The sequence below is a fragment of the Haliotis asinina genome, chromosome 3 (genome assembly GCF_037392515.1).
Source record: "Haliotis asinina isolate JCU_RB_2024 chromosome 3, JCU_Hal_asi_v2, whole genome shotgun sequence".
Taxonomy (NCBI): domain Eukaryota; kingdom Metazoa; phylum Mollusca; class Gastropoda; order Lepetellida; family Haliotidae; genus Haliotis; species Haliotis asinina.
Window position 1 is genome coordinate 4,886,898 of NC_090282.1, and position 26,902 is coordinate 4,913,799.

The 26,902-nt window shown below is 40.2% G+C and overlaps 2 protein-coding genes across 2 annotated transcripts in view; one reads left to right on the forward strand and one right to left on the reverse strand.

Moving 5' to 3' along the window:
• LOC137277340 (junction-mediating and -regulatory protein-like) overlaps positions 1 to 26,902 on the reverse strand; it is a 315,191-nt gene that overhangs the window by 45,368 nt on the left and 242,921 nt on the right. The gene's annotated exons all lie outside the window — the stretch shown is intronic.
• The window catches only part of LOC137277333 (nuclear cap-binding protein subunit 1-like), a 35,586-nt gene that overhangs the window by 6,623 nt on the left and 2,061 nt on the right, over positions 1 to 26,902 (forward strand). The window contains exons 8-21 of the mRNA XM_067809018.1: positions 2,529 to 2,602; positions 2,829 to 2,898; positions 6,052 to 6,267; positions 10,099 to 10,196; positions 10,661 to 10,724; positions 11,037 to 11,147; positions 11,507 to 11,571; positions 11,761 to 11,898; positions 19,653 to 19,756; positions 21,623 to 21,748; positions 21,968 to 22,067; positions 23,838 to 23,931; positions 24,978 to 25,081; positions 26,070 to 26,316. Of these exons, the coding sequence (XP_067665119.1) occupies positions 2,529 to 2,602; positions 2,829 to 2,898; positions 6,052 to 6,267; positions 10,099 to 10,196; positions 10,661 to 10,724; positions 11,037 to 11,147; positions 11,507 to 11,571; positions 11,761 to 11,898; positions 19,653 to 19,756; positions 21,623 to 21,748; positions 21,968 to 22,067; positions 23,838 to 23,931; positions 24,978 to 25,081; positions 26,070 to 26,316 (1,611 nt within the window). The remainder of the gene's footprint in view (positions 1 to 2,528; positions 2,603 to 2,828; positions 2,899 to 6,051; positions 6,268 to 10,098; positions 10,197 to 10,660; positions 10,725 to 11,036; positions 11,148 to 11,506; positions 11,572 to 11,760; positions 11,899 to 19,652; positions 19,757 to 21,622; positions 21,749 to 21,967; positions 22,068 to 23,837; positions 23,932 to 24,977; positions 25,082 to 26,069; positions 26,317 to 26,902) is intronic.

Consider the following 26,902-nt stretch of genomic DNA (forward strand, 5'->3'; position numbering starts at 1 on the left):
AGAACGAGAGATGTTTCATGTGATTACAAGCATCTTGGGTCTGCAATAATAAAACTGGTTCACTCTCACTTAGTCAGTTCACTCTCACTTAACCAGAGTCTAACCAAAAACGTCTTGTTAAAACAACATTGCACTATGGCCAGGTGAGAGATGCGAGCCAGGTAATTAGCATTAGCCGCTGAAGCGTGAACTTTTGTTTATGGGCTATAGTCTATATCTACAATGCGGTACAATTTAAGATGTATGTAAGTTTGTGTGTGTTTCTTTGTAATATTAAAACTTGGTTTAAATCATACTTATTTCTGACACATTGTCCTGAAACTGGATGGGCAAATATGCTAGTGAGCTTATATTAATTCCTCTCCAGACAAAATAACATTTATGCGACTTGCATTCATAACATCTTTACAAGAGGGCATGATATCATAAATAACACAAAGAATACAATATGCATGAATATAAACATCCATTCAGCAAACATACTTTTAGTTATATACAAAGAGCCAGATGAAAACGTAAGATTGATTAATGTTCTTAAAGGGGTCACACAGAAGAACCTCAATGTTATATCCATGTTTTAAATAAAATAAAAGGTTTTTTATGGTATCATAATTAAGACATACTTTAACTTTTCAGCCCAATTTGTGTCTTTTTGAAACCAGAGGCCTAAATTTTCATAACTGGAATAATAATTATTATTTTTCTAGTTAAAATCATGTCAGCCATGTCAAAGGTGTAGTGTTAGTAGCATACTGCAGGAGCCATGTTGTAAGGGTAGTGTTGAGTACTGTGGTAGCCATGTTGTAAGGGTAGAGTTGAGTACTGTGGTAGCCATGATGTAAGGGTAGTTTTGAGTACTGCAGTAGCCATGATGTAAGGGTAGTGTTGAGTACTGCAGTAGCCATGATGTTAGGGTAATGTCAGTAGCCATGTAAGGGTAGAGTTGAGTACTGTGGTAGCCATGATGTAAGGGTAGTGTTGAGTACTGCAGTAGCCATGATGTAAGGGTAGTGTTGAGTACTGCAGGAGCCATGTTGTAAGGGTAGTGTTGAGTACTGTGGTAGCCATGATGTAAGGATAGTGTTGAGTACTGTGGTAGCCATGATGTAAGGGTAGTGTTGAGTACTGCAGTAGCCATGATGTAATGGTAGTGTTGAGTACTGTGATAGCCATGAGGTATGGGTAGTGTTGAGTACTGCAGTAGCCATGATGTAAGGGTAGTGTTGAGTACTGTGGTAGCCATGATGTTAGGGTAATGTCAGTAGCCATGTAAGGGTAGAGTTGAGTACTGTGGTAGCCATGATGTAAGGGTAGTGTTGAGTACTGCAGTAGCCATGATGTAAGGGTAGTGTTGAGTACTGTGGTAGCCATGTTGTAAGAGTAGTGTTGAGTACTGTGGTAGCCATGATGTTAGGGTAATGTCAGTAGCCATGTAAGGGTAGAGTTGAGTACTGTGGTAGCCATGATGTAAGGGTAGTGTTGAGTACTGCAGTAGCCATGATGTAAGGGTAGTGTTGAGTACTGTGGTAGCCATGTTGTAAGAGTAGTGTTGAGTACTGTGGTAGCCATGATGTAAGGATAGTGTTGAGTACTGTGGTAGCCATGATGTAAGGGTAGTGTTGAGTACTGCAGTAGCCATGATGTAAGGGTAGTGTTGAGTACTGCAGGAGCCATGTTGTAAGGGTAGTGTTGAGTACTGTGGTAGCCATGTTGTAAGAGTAGTGTTGAGTACTGTGGTAGCCATGATGTAAGGATAGTGTTGAGTACTGTGGTAGCCATGATGTAAGGGTAGTGTTGAGTACTGCAGTAGCCATGATGTAATGGTAGTGTTGAGTACTGTGATAGCCATGAGGTATGGGTAGTGTTGAGTACTGCAGTAGCCATGATGTAAGGGTAGTGTTGAGTACTGTGGTAGCCATGATGTTAGGGTAATGTCAGTAGCCATGTAAGGGTAGAGTTGAGTACTGTGGTAGCCATGATGTAAGGGTAGTGTTGAGTACTGCAGTAGCCATGATGTAAGGGTAGTGTTGAGTACTGTGGTAGCCATGTTGTAAGAGTAGTGTTGAGTACTGTGGTAGCCATGATGTAAGGATAGTGTTGAGTACTGTGGTAGCCATGATGTAAGGGTAGTGTTGAGTACTGCAGTAGCCATGATGTAAGGGTAGTGTTGAGTACTGCAGGAGCCATGTTGTAAGGGTAGTGTTGAGTACTGTGGTAGCCATGTTGTAAGAGTAGTGTTGAGTACTGTGGTAGCCATGATGTAAGGATAGTGTTGAGTACTGTGGTAGCCATGATGTAAGGGTAGTGTTGAGTACTGCAGTAGCCATGATGTAATGGTAGTGTTGAGTACTGTGATAGCCATGAGGTATGGGTAGTGTTGAGTACTGCAGTAGCCATGATGTAAGGGTAGTGTTGAGTACTGCAGTAACCATGATGTTAGGGTAATGTCAGTAGCCATGCAGTGGCAATGTTGAGTAGCCACGTTGCCGGGACGGTGATCACTGACTGCCATGTTGTGTGTGTTGCAGGTGGGACAGGAACTGTATGAGAAGAAGGAGAATGAACTCAGCAAGCTGCTGGCCACAGTGGACAACTACATCAGGTATGATCAGGGGATCTCTCTGTTTTCTGTCACTAAGGGCAAGGCCTGCTTTAAAATGTTAGAGGCTTAATAAGTTTATGTATTGAATATAACTATTTTCATACTTTGAAGACCAAAATCTTTTCTCTACATGCATTCAACTTCACAAAGTGGTATTGTGTGGATTCTTCCAATACCACAGACTGAGTGTTGAGACTTTGTCATGGACTTTGTGAGTTTCTTCTAGCAAACGGCAGCACATCCATGTGCCAGCACTGAGAGTATGGGCTACTGATGACCCTCACCCACAGGAAGAGGTGAGTTTACACACTAGCACTGTATAGCTGTTTCACACACTAACACTGTTTAATTGTTTCACACACAAGCACTGTGTAGGTGTTTTACACACTAACACTGTAGCTGTTTCACACACAAGCACTGTGTAGGTGTTTTACACACTAACACTGTAGCTGTTTCACACGCAAGCACTATATTATATATAGCTGTTTCACACACTAGTGCTGTCTACAGAGATGCCAACCATTACACTTTTGGCGTAATAATTACGATTTTCATGCCCATTTTACGCTATTACGCTTAACATTAAAAAAAATTACGATTTTTAACCAAGAAATCACCGATAGTCTGTTATGCGCAAAATAACAGAGGCGACAGGTTGCTAACACACCACTTGTAGGGAACAAACTGCCAAATCACCGTAATGCTTAGGCAATTTCAGCATCGCATGGCACTCCAGACGATTCCTACATCATGTTAGATAGTAAAAGTCACGTGATGTTTCATATGAAAGTAAGCTGTGTGCACGTGTTCACTGCATCTCAGTACTTCCGGTTCCGGTTCAAGATGTCAAAACGAAAGAGTTTCGACATGGAAGGCAATGAATCTTCAACAAAGCAAAAGAAATTAGTTCAAAAGTTCAGACAGGTGTATAGTAAGGAATGGCCATGCCTGAAACCGTCACGATTAGGTGAAATGCATGTTTTCTGTACATTATGTAAAGTTGACTTTTCAATCTCTCATGGAGGCCATTACGACTGCAAAAGACATGTTGAAACGAAAAGACATACCGATTATGGTACAGTCTATCAAAGTAATAAAAGTTTGTCAACTTTCTTTAAGCAAGAGACAGAAGTTAATTCCGTTACAAATGCTGAAGTGCTCTTTACGCAGTTTTTGGTTGAACACAATCTTCCGATTGCAGCGTCTGACCATGCAACAAAATTATTCAAGAGCATGTTTCCGGATTCGCGAATAGCAAAGGAATACGCATGTGGAAGAATTAAAACTACTGCAGTTATGAATACTTTAGCAGAAGATAAAACACAGAAATTGGCAGAACATATGAAAGTGGGTCCATTTTTAGTTTGTACCGATGGCAGCAATGATGGGACTAGTAGTCAATTGTACCCAATTGTTGTGAGATATTTTGACAGTAAGCTTGGCAGAGTTGTGACTGTCTTGTTGTCAATGCCTGACAGCAATGGGAAATCGAATGGTGAAAACATTTTCAGAATTATGGACACAGAATTGAGTCTGAGAAACATTCCTTGGGAAAATTGTGTTTCATTTGGATCAGATAATGCCTCAGTCATGATAGGAGTCCACAAAGGTGTGTCAAAGTTTGTTTTAGACAAAAATCCAAATGTTCACATACAAAGCTGTCCTTGTCATTTAATCCACCTAGCTGCACAAAAGGGATCCAAAGCTTTGACTTGCAACATTGAAGAGTTTTTGATAGACTGTTATTTTTATTTTGACAAAAGCTTTAAAAGAAAACATGAAGTGCAAGAACTGCAACAGAAATATCGAATGAAAGTTAAACGAGTGATAAAGCATGTGTCAACTAGATGGCTGTCACTGGAAGATTGTGTCAAGAGACTTGTAGAACTGTGGGAACCTCTGAAAGAATATTTCATGTCACAACCAGTAGCAAAATCAAAACAGAATAAACCAAAAGACAGTGAAAGTAAGATAACTAAGAATCATAACCATTCAACAAAGGAAGAAATAAAGCAGCAACACTCAAAGAAAAATGATCATGCTGAAACGGCAAAGGAAACAACTAAATACCAATCAGGATCACAAAAGAATTTGAAGCAAAAGGAGAAAAGTGAAAGTTCTTCCTCTGGACAGGCTGCAAGATCAAAAGTTGAGAAGAAGAAACAAAGTAGAATTGAGACTCTGGAGGAAGGTCATGGTAGTGAGGCAAGGATTACAAGAATATAGGCAGGTTTTCAGGACCCCAGAACCAAACTGTACATGCTCTTTCTGATAAATATTTTGCCCATTTTCAAAAAGCCAATCTGGCTTTACAAATGGAGTCTCCACAAATACATAAAATGAGAAGGATTCTACGAGGAGTGTTAACAGATCTCTATGTGAGATTCTTAACTCCAAACGCTGTGGCAGAAGCTAAGGACATTTTTAGTATTGACATTGAGAATAGAAGAAACCAGAGAAATAAAGAGGAGATAGTTATTGGAGCTGCAGCCAGGACTTGCATCAAAGACCAGACTGAAACAGGAATAAAATCTGAGACAGTAGAAGATTTCTACAGAGAAGTCAGACAGTTTTTTGTGAATTCATGTAGCTACATGCTGAAATCGTTTCCATTGGAGAAGGACCTTCTTCACCATGCTGAAGTTTTGGACATTGCATTGAGAACTACTACAGAGTTTCTCTCTTTGGAGTATTTCATCACTAGATTCCCAATTCTGACCAAATCCTTGCAGGCTGAATCTGGTGATGTCAGTGACAGTTTGGAATCAGAATTTTTCTGTTATCAAGTAGACAATGTGACTGAGGAGATCCTACAGTCAGAGAGAATTGATGAAGCTTGGAATTTAGTATCATTACTTAAAACCCCACAAGGACAGGTGAAGTACAAATTGTTGCCACAAGTGATGCTGGGTATATGTGTAATACCACACAGCAATGCTGATAGTGAGAGAATTTTCTCTCAGATGAGGAAAAACAAGACTGACTTTAGGCCAAATCTATCTGTAGGAGCACTTTTTCCATGATGATTTTGAAATCATCCATGGGAGCTGAACAGTTGAAATGCTATGAACGAATCCCAGATAAGAATCTTTTGCAGAAAGCAAAGAAGGCAACATATGTTTCTCTACAGTAATAAAAATAAAGGTGAGCTCACTTCACTGTTTTATCATTACACTTCCAACCCCCCAAATTACACTTTTTCATCAACGTCAGTACACATGGGATCAAAATAGGGTTGGCATCTCTGTGTCTAGCTGTTTCACACGCAAGCACTGTACAGCTGTTTTATACACTAGCACTGTTAAGCTGCTTTACACACTTACAATAAATAGCTGTTTCACATGCTTATCCTGTGGACCACTTTCACTCTTTACATATGCATTAGTTTAGAGTACTGTGTTGCATGGTATGTTGAAGGTTCTGAATGGCAACTGTCTGCTATGTTTCAGTACCTCGACTGCCTGTGGGCACAGATCAAGAATCTGCGCAACAACAAGTGGGTTGAGAAGCAGATCCTGCGCCCCTACCTGGCGTTCGATAGTGTGTTATGTGATGCCCTGCAGCACACTCTCCCCCAGATCATACCCCCCTCTCACAATGAGGAGATAGAATACCCCCTACCCACAGTCACTTTCAGATTGTTTGACTACACAGATGTACCGGAGGTGAGTAGTTTACTTCGCTGTCGCATCACAAGGGTGGATCCAGTCACATGACGCTCTTTCAGCAAGGATAGGATTTTGACTTCAGAATCTTGACTTGAATATGAACAATTACAGAAAGATTTTGAAGTAATTTATTGCCACCTCCATACCACCTTGAATCCAAAACAAATGACAATATATAGCCCATATGTAGGAAATTCAGGTGTCCGCTTCTTTTGACACCCACATCTCAGGAAAATGAGGCGAGAAGGTTCATTATTAGTCCAGTCAGTGAGTCACCTACTAGGTAAGATTTCACAGATAGATACCACGGTATTGTTCACAAGCTTTGATTACTAGGTACGATTTCACAGATAGATACCACGGTATTGTTCACAAGCTTTGATTACTAGGTACGATTTCACAGATAGATACCACGGTATTGTTCACAAGCTTTGATTACTAGGTAAGATTTCACAGATAGATACCACGGTATTGTTCACAAGCTTTGATTACTAGGTAAGATTTCACAGATAGATACCACGGTATTGTTCACAAGCTTTGATTACTAGGTACGATTTCACAGATAGATACCACGGTATTGTTCACAAGCTTTGATTACTAGGTAAGATTTCACAGATAGATACCACGGTATTGTTCACAAGCTTTGATTACTAGGTACGATTTCACAGATAGATACCACGGTATTGTTCACAAGCTTTGATTACTAGGTACGATTTCACAAATAGATACCACGGTATTGTTCACAAGCTTTGATTACTAGGTAAGATTTCACAGATAGATACCACAGTATTGTTCACAAGCTTTGATTTCTAGGTAAGATTTCACAGATAGATACCGTGGATTACTAGGTACGATTTCACAGATAGATACCACGGTATTGTTCACAAGCTTTGATTACTAGGTAAGATTTCACAGATAGATACCACGGTATTGTTCACAAGCTTTGATTACTAGGTAAGATTTCACAGATAGATACCACGGTATTGTTCACAACCTTTGATTATTAGGTAAGATTTCACAGATACCGCAGTATTGTTCACAAGCTACTACAATGACTGATTGGATACTCTGTGGAACCTACATGTCTGGTACTAAGTATGGGAAACTAGTTATCAAGATGTTTCATGTACTTGCCCATGGGTAAGTCACATCTCAGAGGGGGTTTTTACCTTAATAAAATGATGGTGTGTGATCATGTCAGAAGCCTATGGGGAATTGACAATACAGTATTATGATCACAAATCTACTGGTGATTAGTACTGCTTCTGTAAGAATCAAATGTGAGTACTGTTTCTATGAATAGATAGAAAAGAATATGATTTGTGAAGACGAAAAGTAAACAGCATCAATCCAGGGGGAAACTGATAAACTTGAAGAAGACAAACGTGAACCAAGTCAGACATTGTTAAATAAAGCAAACACCTTGTGTGGCAAGGCAAGCACACTCAAGCATAGAAATTCTGATACGCACTAATGCAAACAGAAAGAGTGAGTGAGTGAGTTTAGTTTTATGCAGCACTCACCAATATTCCAGCTATATGGCGGCAGTCTGTAAATAATCGAGTCTGGACCAGACAATCCAGTGATCATCAACATGAGCATTGATCTACGCAATTGGGAACCAATGACATGTGTCAACCAAGTCAGCGATTCTGACCAGCCGATACTGTTAGTTACGACAAGCATAGTTGCCTTTTATGGCAAGCATGGGTTGCTGAAGGCCTATTCTACCCCGGGAGCAAACAGAAAGAAGGCAATGGAACAATGTGTTGTGTCTGAAAATTTGCTAAGAAATTGAAAAGAAAACGTCAAGTGCTCAAAGTGATAGCCTGTGTAATATTGTGCTGTCAGTTAAAGTTGTTGGTACCCCACTTCTCCCAAGCTGTGTATAAACTCAGCAGACATATTGCCTCACAAATTGGTTCAGATTGAAGGAATATCTTCCTTGGGGTGATCTTGGCAGCAGACACAGTCAGTAAATATGTTCAGTTCACGGGGTTCAAGTCTAAGCTGCAGGTCACAGGCACAGCATTTCATAGAACTTGAGACTGTTTTGCCAGTTTGTAGAACATGTCATGTCACATACAGTCACTAACTTCAGTCATCTGTTCAAAACTAGATTTGCAAAATACCCCATAATGTTTAAAGGTGTAGTGTTTGCACGTGAACTGATGTATTGTAAAACAAATTGGTCACGTTGAAAAAATTATTCTCATGAGTTCAGTAAATGATGAAATTCAGTGAAAATTGGTAAATTCGTACCAAATGTGACACAAACGCTGCTGTTCACATGCACACTATTACCACATGCATTTCAGCTACATGATGCATGATCCTCATGCAAGTCATGTTTGCTTTTGCTTCCCTTGAGTTAGTGGAGAAATTCATCTTTGATGTAACCCAATATATACACACACAGCAAGTGCTTCAAATGAGTCTAAATTTTTGATGGGTAATATACAAGAGGTTGTTCACAGGTCATGAGGGGGACATGGGTTGTTCGGCCTTTGGGAACATAAACAAACATAGAAGGTGCATCGACCCATCCGTCCCGAGGGACCAGTGAACAATGTATTTATCTTTCCAAACACCTCAGTAGTACTTTTGAACTGTTGAAGCACAGGTATCATAATAGTGTGTACAAGATATAGGCAACAGCCGAAACGCTACTAACACGAAGATGTTCACTGAGTTGTTCACATGTTGTTCACTGGTCACAAGGGGTCCAAGGACTCATGGACCCTCAAGGTTTGTTCTTGTTCCCAGAGCTGCAGGCAAACCTTGAGGATACATGAGCCCATGGACCCAGAGGGACCAGTGAACAACGTATTTATCTTACCGAACACCTGAATTTCTTTTGAATGTGAGGCGAATTGTTTCTTCGCCATTGTGCAGACGACACAAGGAAAATAAATTGAGGGTTTTCTCCCTTCCATTCACATTCAATTGCAAAACATCGGTAATTTCCATGCTTCATGCGTGATTCAATGTTATTCGAGATAAAGAAGTACTACCATGAAGAACCAAATGAGTTCGGCATTCCCAGTAGTGTACATTGGGAAAAAAATACATCGTCTGTAAGCGTGGTACATTGAAAAAAAAATACAAGGGCGCTCAGCCAATCAGAAAGCGACATTCACTCGTGAGGTAAGATGGTTGAAAATGTTACTTGCCTGTATGCAGAATACATTAATTGGCTTAGCAAATAAAAAGATAACGTGTGAGTTAAGATAAACATTTGTATATTTTGATCGATTCTTACCAGGATGTTCATGAGTCCAAAGGGTTTTGGATATTGGTATATGTTTTCTTGAAGGACTTGATGGACCATACTCATTTCTGTTGAGAATGAAACAACATTTTGTATATAGGTTTTTTGCAAATTACAGTGGACCAAATATGCTCCATTTTTAGCTTTACATAAAATATTGACTGTGTATATATGTGCCTTTTGTTTCTCTCCTAATAGGTGGGTGGCAAGACATTGATAAATATCCAATAGCCAACTACTTTGTACAAATTGTTTTCAAAGTGTTATCAGTAGTAAACACTACTACAAAGTGTTATTCAATAGTAGTAGTCAAAGTAGTAAAATTAGAACATCACAAAAAAATTGTGTCATAATGACTCATATGTTTGTTTTGTGAATTTTGTTGACAGTCATTAGATGATGAAGTTTTATTTATAGTTTTCAGTATTTGTACTGAAAATGTTTGAATATCAATGTTCCTTTGTTTAAGATTTTCATGAATAGGTCAGCCACAGTGACCAGAGTACTATTTTTCCTAAATCTTTGCCGTGTGAATGTTGTTTAAATGTTTTCCTCAGGGAAGTGTATTGCCCGGGAGTCATGCCATTGAGAGATACCTGATTGAGGAGCATCTCCACAAGATCATCCACACATACTACATCGAAAGGAAGGACTGGTAATGTACTGCCATCTACTTACAAGTAGGACAAGGCAGTATTTCTTACAGAGTGTGTTCAGTCAGTCACAATTCATTGGTTTTTTTAGTTTTTTTTTTCAAATTCTCCTGTTATTCATTTTAACAGTTTTTTGTCGTGTACATTTTTGCTCACTATATAAACTGGTGCACTTAGCTTTAGCTTAGTTAGTTGTGCAGGGTGACGGACGACCCCAGCTGTGCCTGGAAGCAATGGTGATGGGAAAGTCAGGTCCATCCTGATTGGGATTGATGATTTGTTAGCATCGAAACTGAACCCAGGAGTTAATGGCCTGTCACATCACTTCCATAATACAACTGGACAGAGCAGACAATTCATAATACAGCTGAAGAAAATGAGAATAGCTATAGTTTGTAATTCACTTAATGTGAACATGGTTATCTTTATTGGGATTAAATAACCAACAGTTGTGTATTGTTTGCAGTGCAGCAACATTGCTGAGTTTCACCAGTAAGAATAAGATTCCCCTCAACTACATGATCGTGGAGGTGTGTACAGAAACTATGGTTTACTATACAATGGTACAGATTCATCATTTTAATGATGCAAAAAATAAGGCAAACATGGATAGTATCTGTTTGTAACTGTTCACAGTCCTGAACAGCATGAACATTCATGGAACTTAAACTATATGAGTAGTATATAGCCATGATGCAAGAAAAATATTTTCATCTCCTCACTAGTGTCAGTCAAAATAATAATTAAAGAGATTCTGTTGTTGATCACTGGTCTCTATTTCTACATGCTTTATATCTGCTCAGACTGTCATGAGTTACAGCATGTCATCTCCATCCTGACAGGTCGTGTTTGGTCAGCTGTTCCAACTGCCACGCCCACCCTACATTGAGATAATGTATGGCTCTCTCTTCATAGAATTGTGCAAGTTACAGCCAGGTTCCATGCCTCAAGTTGTATCCTTCTTACACATGACTGTCAAGGTTTCAGAATCGTGTTTGTCATTTATCTGTTATCAGTTATTTATTCCTCTTGTTTTCAAAATCAGAAATTGCATTTGAATGATTTTGATTTTGAAGATATTCAACAGCTTTATATTGCAATGAGTTATTATGAAGTTGACTAGATCATTTTGGAAAAGATTTAGGACATGTTTTCTGTGTGGATGTAAATGCTTTTTTAGGTTCATTACATTTCAGACAGTACTAGTACAGGTGAAACTAATGACTCACTTTGTGTTAGTGGTGTCTTGTCATTGATTCTTAGATGTTCATGTTCAGTTCATGACTTGAAGTGTTCCTTAACGATGCACCAGCTTGCCCAGGCTACAGAAATGTTATTTGAAAGAATTGATGAGATGCATACTGCCTGCATAGACAGGTAAGGAACTAGCATATCTCTTCCACTGAATCCATTATCTACAGTTGGCTGTGACAAATAGGATTCCATAATCCTCACTTCAAATAATGGTAGAACAGTATTCAGTATGTTTGTGTTTGTCTTTTGCAATTTGTTTTTGTCTCTAGTAAATAAAACAGAACATACAACTGAGATTTGACTTTCTTTCAGATTTACAAGTTGGTTTTCCTACCACTTAAGTAACTTCCAGTTCCGGTGGAGTTGGGATGACTGGGCAACATGTAAAGACCTGGACCTTGAAAGGCCTAAACCTAAGTTTATCCGAGAAGTCTTCTTGCGCTGCCTCAGGTACAGTGCTACTTTTTGTCCCCCTGGCATGTAATGCGGGGGGATATAGTCGACGCCTCGTCTGTCTGTCCATCCATCCATCCGTCCGTCTGTCTGCCCGTAATCATTTTGTTTCCGGAGCATAATTTGAAAAACGCTCAATATTTTTAGACCAAAATTGATAGCTATAATAATCTGAACTTATGGTTGTGCCTTTTGCTATTTACAGATTTTTGCCGGTTTTATTTTTTTTGTTTTTCAAGGAACATTTTGGAGTTTGCGTAATGGTGGGGTGGGCTCAGAAAGCGTTTAAATTTTTTCTTATCCTGACTCATGCTTATTGCTTATCTCCCCTTCCCTGACGAAGGTTGTGGAATACCTGAAATCCCTTGAAGTTCCCTTTTGAAAGAAGTGGACGTAAAATACACTCACCCATGTGTAGCCTCCTCTTTTCCCGTGCAAATGTGATCACAATTAATGTATCACAGTTTGTTTATCTGTGATTATTGTGTGTTTATACAGCAGGTATTTTGTGAAATCGTGTTTACAGTGTTTACAGTGTATATTACGGCTGTCAGCGGTTGACCAGCTCTTAGTTTCTCTGGTGTGTAGAGAATTTTGCAGAAATTTATCTGTTTCAGAATTTATTGTATAAATTCGTTCTTTTCACAGGTGCGCGAGGGACAGGCAACACCGACTTTCATTAGTCATGTCTTAGTGGGTGATTTAGTTTTCGGTAACCGTTTTTTCATTGACTGCTGAATTTCATTCAGGCATGTCTCCAGGGTTATGCCTTGGATCAAGCGAGTCATCCCCTAGACGACAGAAGAGTACTTCATAGGGATCGGGGCTGTCGCAGCCTAAGAAGTCTAGATCACCATCGTCGTCAAGGACGAAGTCATCTGCAACGAAGTCATTGTAGAATCAACGTTCTTCGGTGAAGAAATCCTTCCATGACGAGATCGGTCCTCTACAGGGATGACATATCTATGATGAGCCGCTGTTGATGCTACATTTCGAGCAACTTCGTCAGACAACGTAGACTTTGAAGCCGTTTGACGCAGATGCCTTCATGCAACATGAGCCTGGGAAAGGTCATGTTGAAGAAGAATGAAGACTGCAATCCACTATGTCAACGGCTGATCCGGGTGAGCACTCAACTAGATCTGCACTCACTCCAGAGGATGAAGAGGAGGCATATGTACGCACCTGTTTAGGAAGATTGTCGTCCTTATCATCCCGTCCCAGTTTGGAGAGAGATCCTCCTACGTCAAGTGAGTGCACCCGCATGGGCAAGTGCACTCATGTGGGTGGCTATGTTGGTGTGGGTGAGTGCACTCACAGGTCTACTTGTCAATGGAGAGGATCTACAGCAGTCACCCAAACTCATTGAAGGCACCGTTAGCACTTGTCGTCCTCTTCAGAAAAAGATCCACCCACACTGAGTGACTGCACTTGCAGGAATGAGGATTTGTGCTAACATGAGGGCACTCGCACGAGTAAGGATTCGTGTGAGTGCACTCGCGGGACTGCTCATCAACGCAGAAGATCTTCTTCAGTCTCCTCAGCTCATGGAAGCCGTGGATGCAAAGAATATCTCTCACCCACGGAGGGATGAAGATAGACATTACCGAGCGTCGTTATCAGAGTAAGCCCTCTTCTCGGACTTTGAAGTCACAATGTGGACTCTTGACTCTCACCGATCCAATTCGGACTCCTCGTAATTCGGACACAAAAGTCGGTCCCAGTCGAGTCCGAATTAGGCAGCTTCCACTGTACCTACAAGATGAAGAATGACGACATTGATACACTAACGTTCCCGATGATACCTCCGATATCTATGATTCCTGAGATGTTTCTACGACGTTCAAGTTGGCAACCATGTTACAACCACAACATGTGCCGTCGTTCAACATTCGTCATTTCCCTCTTCATCACAGGGAGCCCTTCCTCAGAGCACTGGAGGTCGAAGCTTATAAAGGCATCGGTCCAGCCCGCAACAAATCATACAAAGTAGACGACAAGAGACTAGCTCAGCTCAACACCACGAGATGACCTTCGGATTAGCTCGTTCTTGAGCATTCAATGAGACTCTCATCGCAGGCTAGTTACTCAGAAGAAGGATCAGCAATTTATGGCTGATCACTTGGCCTCTACTATCACGGGACTGAATCTACTTCGTCGACAAGGTCTCCTATCTGCAGCGTCATGGAATGAGAACTTTACCAAGCCTCTATATCAATACGTCACAAAGATTCTTCGAGACAACTACAAGATACCACTGCAACCTCCGATCACATGAGATGATGGTATTATTTTCGGGGAAAGAATTCCAACACATCTACCGGGAAGACAGTCTGTCTACATCAGCTTCTAGCGGCGGAAGTTTTTTTGCATGCTTTACTCATCTAGACACATGCTCACCAAACAGCAGGGTTATGGACAAGCCTGAATGCTAGCAAGGGTATCACCATTTGAACAAGATTTCACGATGATCAGTTGACTGCTACACTGGTGACGTCACAGTCTACAGCGTCATTTGATTCTTCAGACGGCACAGAGGTCTTCTAACAGCAGATGCAGTGTTGCCTATCAGGAGGCTTGCAGCAATTAATGACAGTTTCTGATCAGACAGGCAGCCAGCTATAAATAGACTTCCTTCACATGTTAACTTGCTCATAATGAGCAGGATTGAGGATCTGAAGACGAAGAATGACGCATCTTCACGGCATACAAGCTCATCGTGAGAGAAGCATCTCTGTCTACTCAGTCTACAGGTGGACTAACTGAGCTCGGATGACTTGTGAATCTAAATTCCTTGGGATTTGATTCATCACTGCATTGAAATACATCGCTTACCCAGAGGTTAGGTGGGTCGAAGGTCAAGCCGATGTTAGAATAAGTTCTACTCTATCCATTACCACTACGACAGTGACAATGTCTACTCAGTCTGCTCACGTCACCTCAGGGCATGACCAGACGAAGACACCAACAGCTACATTTATGACAGCGATCTTGAGTCACAGTTTTACGTCTTGACCGGTTTACGATACTGGACATCTTGAGGCCATACCCGCGATGGTAGACTCGCCAGTCAAAGGTCTGCGCAGGAACTTATATGTTACAGTTGGCATTCAACAAACATCTCTATGTAGACACATCTCTCCAAGAATGGGGTGTCCACGAGGTTGCAGCAGGAATCTGAAAGAATGAAGATCGAACTCTTCCCATCAACCATTTGGACATGAAAGTGGTGATGCATGTTATCCATCACTGGTCAGCAACACTGAGAGACAAGCTACTGATGATCCACATAGACAACTCAACAGTGGCTTTCTGCATAATCAAGCAAAGGTTAATACGATCGCCATCTCTACTACACCTGACACTTCAACTCTTCAACATAGTCGACAGTCTAATTCTCCAAATAAAAGCATGTCACATACCAGGAGTCTGCAACATCATGGCAGATGCCTTATCTCGTCCTTTTCATCTATCACCAACAGATTGGATGCTGCATTGAGAGGCGTTTCAACTAATCAGCCAGACATTTGGATCGCCACAAGTAGACATATTTGCAACAAGGTTCAACAGACAACAACCTGGGTATCACTGGTACCAGATCAGTTAGCCTTTGCAACAGACGTTCTCAGCATCCCATGGGAAGGACTATACGCGTTTGTGTTTCCCCCTCCAGTGCTGTTACCAAAAGTCATCGAGAAAATCAAACAGACGAAGGGGCTGCAACTGACTTTGCTCGCGCCCTACTGGCCAGTGATACATTGGTTTCCAACACTCATAGAGGAGTTAGGACAACCAGTGCTACAACTACCAGATTGAAAAATCTTCTTGTCCATCCCCACACGAAACAGGCACACGGCAACCCATCTGCGTGGACCGTATCAATATCTGTTTAAAACAGAGGATACTTGGTGAGAGCTGCAAAAGCAGTTACGGAAATCCACTCGCACCCTTTATGATGACAAGTGGGAGCGGTTTGAGACATACACTAAGAAGAAAGGCTTCACGGCGATGAAGGCAACATATCCGCAGATAGCAGAATATTTATGTCACCTATGACATTCCAGAGGTCTGAAAGGCTCTACATTATCTACATACTTGGCAGCTCTCATCTCAGTCATCACCATGGAAACGGGACCAAGCTGACTGAAGTACCTAAGTTACTCACCTTACTACGATCCTTCAAGTTGGAAGATCAACAACGTAGATTTAGAGCCCCAGCAGGGGATCTAAACATCGTGCTCCAACATCACACAAGTGATGCATACGAGCCGCTTGATCAGACCTCATTTGAACTGCCAACTCAGAAGACGTTTTTACTTGCCTTGGCTAATGCTGCACGAAAGTCAGAAATTCATTCTTTAGACTTCAACCGCTCAAGGTTTGATGCAAGTCATAGGCAGACAGCTCAGGTGTGTCTATGATGGGAATTTATGGCGAAAAATCAACTGCCAGGTCAACCCGACAGACAATTCCACAGACCGGCATTATCTTCAATCCTCATGATACCCAAGATCTATCATTATGTCCAGTCAGAGCATTGAAGATATACATTGCACTACCAAGTCTAGAAGGCAACGTTTCAAGCACTTGTTTATCCCTGTATCTACTGAGACACCTACGGAAGTATCCTGCAACTCTATCTCAGTGTGGATCAGAGCTGTTGTATTGAGAGCCTATAAAGCAACAGGATTGGAACCTCCGCGAGCCTCCAACCCACATGAAGCCAGAGCCTTGGCCTCTGCACCAGCGCTACATGGGAATTGTTTGCTATCAACTATAATGGAGGACTGCTTTTGGAAGTCAAACACGGTGTTTGCCAACCACTACCTACAAGACATAGCCATGGAGGACGTATCTGGCATTCATTAGTTTAAACCTGTTGTCGTTTGCTCAGCAACTAACAGTTCCCTGAAGGCGCTGAGTTCACTCACCCGTTTTATCATGTGACTTGTGGAAGCCAGACGTAGTATAATGGTGGAGTATAATGGTGGAAAGTCCATCCACGCGTCTTAAAGAGAACAGACTAGCATGAGTGATTATGACCCTGTACATGTAATGAAGATACTTGTACATGAAGAAGGGTCGCAACTAGTCTCGATTACAATATCTTGACATTTAGTTGCATCAGAAACTAGTAGGATGCTAGTTACTTTTGATGTCACCACATTCCAGTCAACGAAGCCTTCTGCTGGAGACAAGTTCGCCTGGATGTGATCCCCCCCAGAATGTACAATGAATATTAGAAGAGCAGGACCGAATTATCACCGTTACAAGTTCCGTTGGCTAGGACGTAATTTGATAGTCGGCAGAATCCAGCATGGCCTGACCTGCCGTCGTTTCCATCGGATTCTGTAAGCAATAAGCATGAGTCAGGATAAGGAAAAATATGTAGTTTTCTGAATAAAATTGATATTTTATACTAATCCTGACTCAAGGCGAAATCCCTCCCAGCTGCCAGTCACAGGCATGCTGAATTCCAATAATTCTCGTGTCGGGCGATTTACAAGGAGAGACTAACAAGCATGGTCATTCGGCTGACCGTTTGCACAGGAAAGGAAAAGGGGAGGCTACATGTGGAGTAGTGTATTTTATGTCCACTTCTTTTAGAAGGGAACTTCAAGGGATTTCAGGTATTCCACTACCTTCGCCAGGGAAGAGGAGATAAGCAATAAGCATGAGTCAGGATAAGTATAAAATATCAATTTTATTCAGAAAATTACATTATTTTTCTGCAAAACTTTGTAGACATATCAATCAGAACCTAAAGTGGTGCCTTTTGCTATTTACAGGTTTTTGTGAGTTATTGTTTTCTTGTGTTTCGTATCCGGAGTAGAACTCAAAAACTTCTTAATATCGGTCAGTAAAACTTGGTAGATACGTGTGTCAGACCCCGAAGTGGTGCCTTTTGGTATTTACAGTTTTTTGTGATTTATTATTTTCTTAATCTCAAAATGGAGGGATGGGCTTCGTTTCCTGAGCAGAACTCAAAAACTGTTCAATATTTTTCTTCAAAACTTGGCAGATATTTGAGGCAGACTACTAAGTCATACCTTTTGCTATTTATGGAGTTTTGGTATTTTTATTTTTCCTGATTTCTTTGGAAACAATTTGAACTCAAAATGGATGGATGTTCTTCGTCTTTGGAGCACAACTTGAAAAGCATTTCATATCTTTCAACAGATCTTGGCAGATATATGAGACTGATCTTGAAGTGGTGCCTTTTGCTGTTTACAGATATATGGCATTTATATTTTTTCATGAATTCCATGGAAACAATTCAAACTTAGTAACTGTCAGATGATTTGTCCTTTCAAATATGTGGGGGCCGGGGGATATGTCATCTTCTGATGACTCTTGTTTGCAGTACCCTATCAGTACAGTACCACATTGAACAGTGCCATATCAGTACAGTACCACATTGAACAGTACCATATCAGTACAGTACCACATTGAACAGTGCCATATCAGTACAGTACCACATTGAACAGTGCCATATCAGTACAGTACCACATTGAACAGTACCATATCAGTACAGTACCACATTGAACAGTGCCATATCAGTACAGTACCACATTGAACAGTGCCATATCAGTACAGTACCACATTGAACAGTACCATATCAGTACAGTACCACTTTGATACAGTACCCTATCAATACAGTACTACATTGAACAGTACCATATCAGTACAGTACCACATTGAACTGTACCATATCAGTACAGTACCACATTGAACAGTACCATATCAGTACAGTACCATACTGAACAGTACCATATCAGTACAGTACCTTTTTGATACAGTACCCTATCAATACAGTACTACAGCACCACTTAGATACAGTGTCATGTTGGAACAGTGCTGCAGTACAACTTTTATACAGTATCATATCAGAACAACGTAAAAATAGTGCACTGCAGTATCGAGTACAGGCGAGTAATAAAGTACCATATCAGTACAGTATCACCTTGAAGCAGTACAACTTCAGTGTATTTCCCATTCACTTACGGTATTACTCCAGTACTGTACAACTTCAGTACACATCTTTCCTGTTGTTCAATAATTTTCATCCACATTTCTTGGCGCCCCCTTTGAAAATTCAAGTTAGAAATGGGCTTGTGCTGGTAGTATTGGGTGCAGAGATCCTCTCATTTGCTTCATGTATGTCATCATATTCCACTTGTGTAGATTGATGTTCAGGATGTCTGTCACTGGATTGTCTGATCCAGACTCGCATGTTCACCAGCAGATGTGAATTTAAATCAATACCCATAGTATACAAGAACATACTACACAATATCTTAGAAAGGAATGATATAGTCATATCACAATATGTCATATTGCATCAAATGTATTACATCATATAAGATGTACCTGTTCTGTTCTATTTTGTTTTTCCCAGGCATTAAGATTACCACGTGTGTTTGTCTCATATACAGAGTAGAACACCACCACCGCAACCAGTCTGTGATTTAGTTGAAACATACACAATGATATAAATAAATGAAATCAGATTCAGTTGGGGTGGTGGTTTAGCTTAATTGTTAAAGCATTCACACGTCATGCTGAATATGTGGGTTCGATTCCCCACATGGTTACAATGTGTGAGACCCATTTTCTGGTGTCCCCTGCTGTGAGACTGATGGAATATACTAAAAGCGGAGTGAAACCAAACTCTTTCACTCACAGACTCATTCATTCAGTTGCTGACGGCTATTTTCAGACTGCCCAATGCAGGTGTGTCTATGTTGCAGGTTGTCTTACCACCAGCGCCTGTTAGACATTGTGCCCGAGACCTTTGCTAACTTAATCCCTGTCAAGCCTGTGCCATTTTTCAAGTACGAACAGGAAGGAGCAGGTACTATGTTTTTAATTAATTCTCACCCGATAGCAGATTTGGGTGGTCAGACACACTGACCTGGTTGATTCAGTGCCATCCTCTATCAAACAGTGTGAGTGTCAGCTCTTCAACAACAACTAGTTAAACTGCCACTAGTTTAACTATCCAGTACTTGTTCATTCTATCACCCGCTGGGTTAAATGGCCAGTACTTGTTCATTCTACCAACCACTGGTTTAAATGGCCAGTACGTGTTCATTTTATCAATTGCTTTTTTAACTGTCCAGTACTTCTTCATTCTAAAGGGTTTTGAAGTATTGTAAAATTACTGTCCTGCTGTGAGGGTACATAAGTCCTCACACATTTAAAGTAAATTTGAAATTGTCCCTTTTTATCCCCCCGGCATGTAACGCGGGGGATATAGTTGACACCTCATCTGTCCGTCCATAATCATTTTGTTTCAGGGACATAACTCAAAAACCATTCAATATTTTTAGACCAAAATATATATTATATAGATATAATAATCTGAACCTATAGTTGTGCCTTTTGCTATTTACAGAGTTTTGGCATTTTTATTTTTTGGTTTTTCCATGGAACATTTTGGTGTTAGCCTAATGGTGATGTGGGCTATGTTTCCGGAGCAGAATTGAAAAACCCTTCAATATTTTTCTGCAAAACATGTAGATATATCAGTCAGAACCTAAAGTGGTACCTTTTGCTTTCTATCGGTAGAATGAGCTCTTGCATATGTTGTTTTAAAGTTTCGGACCTGTCAATTTGTTTGTATGATTTCCCTAAAACCTGTGTCGCACTGCAAGCAAACCTTCGCAGTTGCGACTGCTACCTTTGTTGACACGGGCAAGTTCGGTTATAACGGCAGCCTAGCTGAATGGCTACTGTGAGAATGCGGAGCTAGCAAAGGGAGGTAACCAAATTATCCGTAGATGCATCCAGGATATAGTGGAGACTTACCGGAAGGACTTCGTTTCTGGAGCACAACTCAAAAATTTTCAGCAAAACTGGGCAGATATGTGAGGCAGACCTCAAAGTGGTGCCTTTTGCTATTTACAAAGTTTTGGCATTTCTATTTTTCCCAGTTTCCATGGAAACAATTCGGACAGAGTTTCAAAATGAAGGGATTGGTTTCGTTTCCGGAGCACAACTCGAAAACCATTTGGTATCTTTCAACAGATCTTGGGAGATCTTGGATCTATGAGACAGATCTTGAAGTGGTGCCTTTTGCTGTTTACAGATATTAATTTATTTATATTTTTCATGATTGCTGTATATGATTCAAACTTAGTCTAAAAAAATCAAGAAACCTTCAGATGATTTGTCCTTTCAAACATATAGGGGCCGGGGTGATATGTCATCCTCTGATGACTCTTGTTTGAACATCAAAATCAGCTACACGTTTCTCTGTCAGTTAGTAACACATTGACTGCCACTGGAAGTATACTCATAGTATCAATGTCTGGTACGAACTGACACTATGAGCTATCTTGTATCTATATCAGTAGTATTTTGAAACATGTTTCACATTTTGGCAAAACAAGCACAAGAAACAAACGTCTCCTGGCATTCTTTGTTACGACCAGGAAACAATTGCTCCTTGTGCCTGTTTTGCCAACCTTTGAAAGTTGTATTAAAATACCACTGATGTAGCTACAAGATCACTCATAGTGGTAAATTTTTCCAGAATTAATGCTATGAGTACACTTGTCAGAAGCAGTCAACGTGTTAATCTGGCCAGTATTTGTTCATTCTATCAGCCAATGGTTTAGCTGGCCAGAGGACATTTAAAGAATAGACAGCAAGACAGTAGCTGCTTTATCCCACCAAGTTGACTTAGTCATAAAGCATTTATTGTTCTCTCTAACAGGGTCCATACCTGGAACAGTGGAAGCCCATGCCCTGATGTCTGCCATAAAGTCAAAGTGTCTGCCTGATGAAGCGGCACAGGTTCTCAAAGATCTGCCCAACCCACTGGCAGATGATGATAGAGTGGGTAAGTAATATGTCACGTCATTATTTTGTGTTGTTATGTTGCGTTGTGTTATCATTTTATGGTCTGTATGTTATGATGTTTTGTATTAGGGTATGTTGTGTTGTGTATGTTACGTTGGGTATGTTACGTTGTGTATGTTACGTTGTGTATGTATATTGTGTGTGTATGCAACAGCTGGAACAATCCAGGTGTGTGTTTAAATCAGCTGATATTCTACAGATGACCCACCTTACCACCCACTGAAGATCGACGTCTTTGTGTCAACCCTGCTATATCTAGGGAGCAAGTCATTTAGCCATTCTTTCGCAGCACTTGCCAAGTGAGTACAACAAAGTTTATCTTACTTTACACATAAATGTCGTTTTCTGATTGGCAAAGTGCTTTTCTATTATTTTCAGTGTACCCCACTGACCCTTGAAGGTCCCAGGGAAGAATTATCCTTCAGTAACCCATGTTTGCCATAGAAGGTGTCTATGCTTGTCGTAAGAGGCGACTAACGGGATCGGGTGGTCATGCACACTGAATTGGTTGACACGTTATCGGTTCCCAATTGCGCAGATCGATGCTCATGTTGTTGATCCCAGGATTGTCTGGTCCAGACTCGATTATTTACAGACCACCACCATATAGCTGGAATATTGCTGAGTGCAGCGTAAAACTAAACTCACTCTCTCACTCACTTACAAACGAGGTACATTTCAATGTACCCTGCAGCCAATGACAATTCATTTGGTGTCACATATGATGTATTGAAATTCCTGATGTTTCGGGCATTAAAATTGATGGAGGGGAGATAAGATTTGTATTGTTGTGTCGTCTGCAAAATCTAGCAATGGTTATGAAAAGATTTGCCTCACATTCTAATAAATAAATTTTGACAACACGTTCAAATGTAGACCCTGTGAATATTAAGAAGTGGAATTACACTGCTGCAGTATTACTAAAACAGTACCTGTGGCAGAAAAATGGCAAGATGCAAGAATTGAATTGTTTGATTCACACATGCTGGCTGAAGTGTACGATCTAATACCCATGCTTCAAACAGTTCAAAATGAATGTACTTCGGGTTCAGGGAATATAAACAAACATAAAGGGCAGATCAACCCATGTCCCCCTTGTGACCATTGAACAACTAATCAAGACGTACTAAACCATGAATGTCAGATCACTGAAAATGTTGGTAACTAGATCTGTTGAGGCTGCTTGCTAGCCATCATGCTGGTATCTGAGTTTACTGGTCTGGACAGGTTTTCACTTGATACTACCAACAGACCAGCTGCTTAGTCTGAGGCTTTTAGTTTCATGTAGGAATTGTTCCAAAGATAACAACACCATTATATGAAGCAAGTGCTGAGTGCAGGCACCAGCAGTTTGTGGCATAGTATGAGAGACTTCTGGGACATACACATACACGTAGAATTCAGCACCTCATGCACCATAATATACTTCTATCATTTGTTTTCTGCAGAGTTTTGAAAAGTACTGAATAGCTTAGAATTCTGATAAAAAATCGTGCAGTATGTTAACATTGACATAAAAGTAGACATAGTAACACTACGTTAAAGGCGAAATTGTCTGGAGGGAAGCTTCTTTATTTTTGAGGAACACAGCATTTCGGAGTATATTCTTAAATCTTCATCTGATGAAGGAGTAAGAATATACTCTGAAATGTCATGTTCCATGAAATAAGGATATTAACGTCCATGAAAACTTACCTCTATGTGTATCACTTCCAAACACTGTTCAAAGATCCCACACTTCATTGTAAATTACTAAATAACTGATTCCTTTAACAGTTTGCTTTTAGTACTGTAGCACTTATTAAGTATGGTTTTCTGACGGTATCATCTTTTTATTATCATGGTTAAGCTATGAAATCTTTCATTTGTCTTTGGTTGATGAACTTTTTTCTTACATAATTTAAAGTTGTTCTGATATTGATGTAGATTCTAACATTGTTTTCACATGCTTAATTGTTGTTACAATACAACTGAAGGAGGAACTCCTATGCAGTACTTATGGCGGAATGTTGGTGTGTGTCAAGATATATCACTGATTTATTTACTGTTTAAATGCTTCTGCTTTTCAGATTTCACCCCTACCTGAAGTCCTTAGGGGAAACTGAAGAGGCACAGATTTGCATCCTCAAGAGTCTATATGAGGTGTTTAAGACTCACCAACAGGTAGGTATTTAGGAAAAACATATGAGGTCCAGTTGTACATCCTGAAGAGTCTGTACAAGATGTTCATGACTCAACAGCAGGTACTTGCCTTTCATGCTTCTTGTGTATGCAGACCATGAGGCAATCAGCTATGCTGGTGGGCAAGGCCAGGGTTGAGGAAGTGTTTTCATGTGGCTGTTTTACAGGGTTTAGACTCAATTATCTACAGGAACTAGATAATACCTTACTCTTACTGTTGCATGAAACAGTAAACAAATTCAGCAAATGTATGAAATGAAGAAAAACTCAGTTCATGGTAGTGTTCATATAGGAGGTATAGCAGAAGGCATTCTGGGTTACTCAGTAGCTCCATGTGAGTTATGAATGATTTCAGTCACAAGAACCACAAATTTGTCTAAAACATACAGCAAGAAGTTACGACATATTTGTACTGTACTTATCAAAGGACTATTTTAAGACTTGAGTCAAGGAAGTGAAATTACTAAACTAATCAGCCAGGATTACTGTATGGTGTTTGGAGGATTTCCAGATTGAACTGCAACTATTGCTGCATTAGTCCAACAGGACTACATTGTAAAACAAGTAAGTGGTATTCAATAAAGAATTCTGAAAGTTCCAGTATGAATTTATTGTGAAAAGGACTTTGGAATAGATCAAATAACTGCAACAGCTATTGGTACTATGGCCTAGAAATAGGCGTTCTCGCAGTGTTCTCGCAAGCATTCAGAATTTTGTCACTGTTTAGCAACAGTAAAATAGTCAGCCTCCATTCTTAAATTCAGAATAGTGTTGGATGCAGGCAGAAGTTTGTTGGTTTAATTCAGTATGCACCCTTGGAATATGAGGCACAAGTCAGACCTTAGAAGTCCACTTGGTGTGCTGTCACTCATATATGGGTACACCCAGGCAACTTGAATCAATCCAATCCTGAAACATTTCAGGCATGTGTTTTCAAGGGAAGTAACTCCAAATCTTGCTGCCACAGACTATACTATAAACAACTCAGTTGTTAGTGCCACCAGTCAGTGTCTCCCCTCTGCCTTCAGATGATGGTGGTCCTTGTGGACAAGCTGGTAAGGACACAGGTCGTAGAATGCTCCTCGGTGGCCAACTGGCTTTTCTCTAATGAGATGCTCCCTGACTTCACCTGGTAAGTAAATATTGCCAAGTGTTCTGTTTCTGCAGCAAACGTAAAGTAGTGACTTGAACTGCTAATTTTATGCTTGATCCATAGCGATTCCAAGGTGACAGAGTTAAAATTACATTCCACATGTCATTTATGTGTATTTTAAGCAACCAGCACGAATGCATGAAATGTATAGTATGTATAGTCTGTTTGCCGTGAAAACGTACCAATGAATTTCACTTTAAACAAAAAAGTAAATCATTTAACAAATGATCATAGTTTCAAATTTGCTATTACTAGCTCTCAATGTTTCATTTGATACATGTACCCCTTTATAAAGCAAACCAGTAACAGCAATTTGATACATGTACCCCTTTATAAAGCAAACCAGTAATATGTACCCCTTTATAAAGCAAACCAGTAACAGCAATTTGATACATGTACCCCTTTATAAAGCAAACCAGTAATATGTACCCCTTTATAAAGCAAACCAGTAACAGCAATTTGACACAATGACTGTTTGTTAAACAACTTGTAACCTAAGTTGAATAGAAGATTTAAATGTGCAGTTGGCAAGATAAAATGATGAGGATTCACACTCTTAATTTCACTTTATTTGATTTACCTTTTTGTTTAAAGTGAAATTCATTGACACAGTTTCACAACAAACAGATTGTAGGTCCTACGTTTAAATGGCAGCAGATGTGTATTTGGGAATCAAGTGGTTTGTTTGGAAATGTGGTATGTCAGTTGTATATCTGTTTGAGGGGCCTTGGGTATTTGTAGCTTCAGCATTAATGTTATGTCACATAAGTCTGGCTGTAGCTAAGGCTACTCAGGTGCACATTTCCTCATTCAGTAGTTGGTAACACAGAGGCCTTTGAACAGCTTCTCTAACATGGCCGTGTGTGGTGAGTCATGAATGACCTACTTGTTCTTCAAGATGCTAGTCAGTGTATCAGTTTCTTCTTCATAGTAACCAAGAAGTTTTATTCTTCTTTTGGTCCTGCAGTTTCTATGTATGGGAGATAATGCATAGTACGATCCACAAAATGAGCAATCAGGTTGGAAAGTTACAACGCAAAGTAGAGGATGCTAAGGATAAGCTAGAGGCAGCACAGCGGAGGTTAGCAGATGGCCTTGACCCAGACCCCATAGAGGATGAAGATGTGCCGACATTAGAGCAGATTGACAGGATGGAGGAGAAGCTGGAGGCAACACAGAACCAGCAGAAGAGGCTGTTCCTCATTATCTTCCAGGTGAGGCCATCTTCATTCAAAACAGGTCTTCAGTTCATACAACTCATGTTCAACATCTGAAAATGTCATCTGACTTTCATGATGTTGAGTGGAGTCCAGAACTGACAGCAAAAAGAGGAATCAGATTTGGTGTGGAGAAACCGTTGACTTTGAAAAAGAATGTGTATTTGACACACAAATTACCTGAAATACACAGTGAATGTAAAAGCTTGCATCATTGTTGACTCAGTGTTACTGGACTGTAAGTTCAGATAATAAAAGCATGTGATTTGCTGTTGTTTAAAACTACACAGTTTATTGTTTGCCAATTAACTGCTCAGTGCAGATTAAATACCTGACCTGCTTTACCTTGTTTCTTGATCATTTTTAAACAATCACAGTTGATGTCTTGATGAAAGTTCCATACTGAAGTTGACTCCCAAAAACATGTCCATGACTCCATCTCATGATACCAGGGAGTCATGATGACTCCCAAATTTTCATGTCTAGGGCAAACACTGTGTTGACTGGTTTTATTAGTGTTCAAATGTACAGGCAGGACCTGTTCCTATCAATACAGAATTCTTGTTGGTCCAACCATGTCACA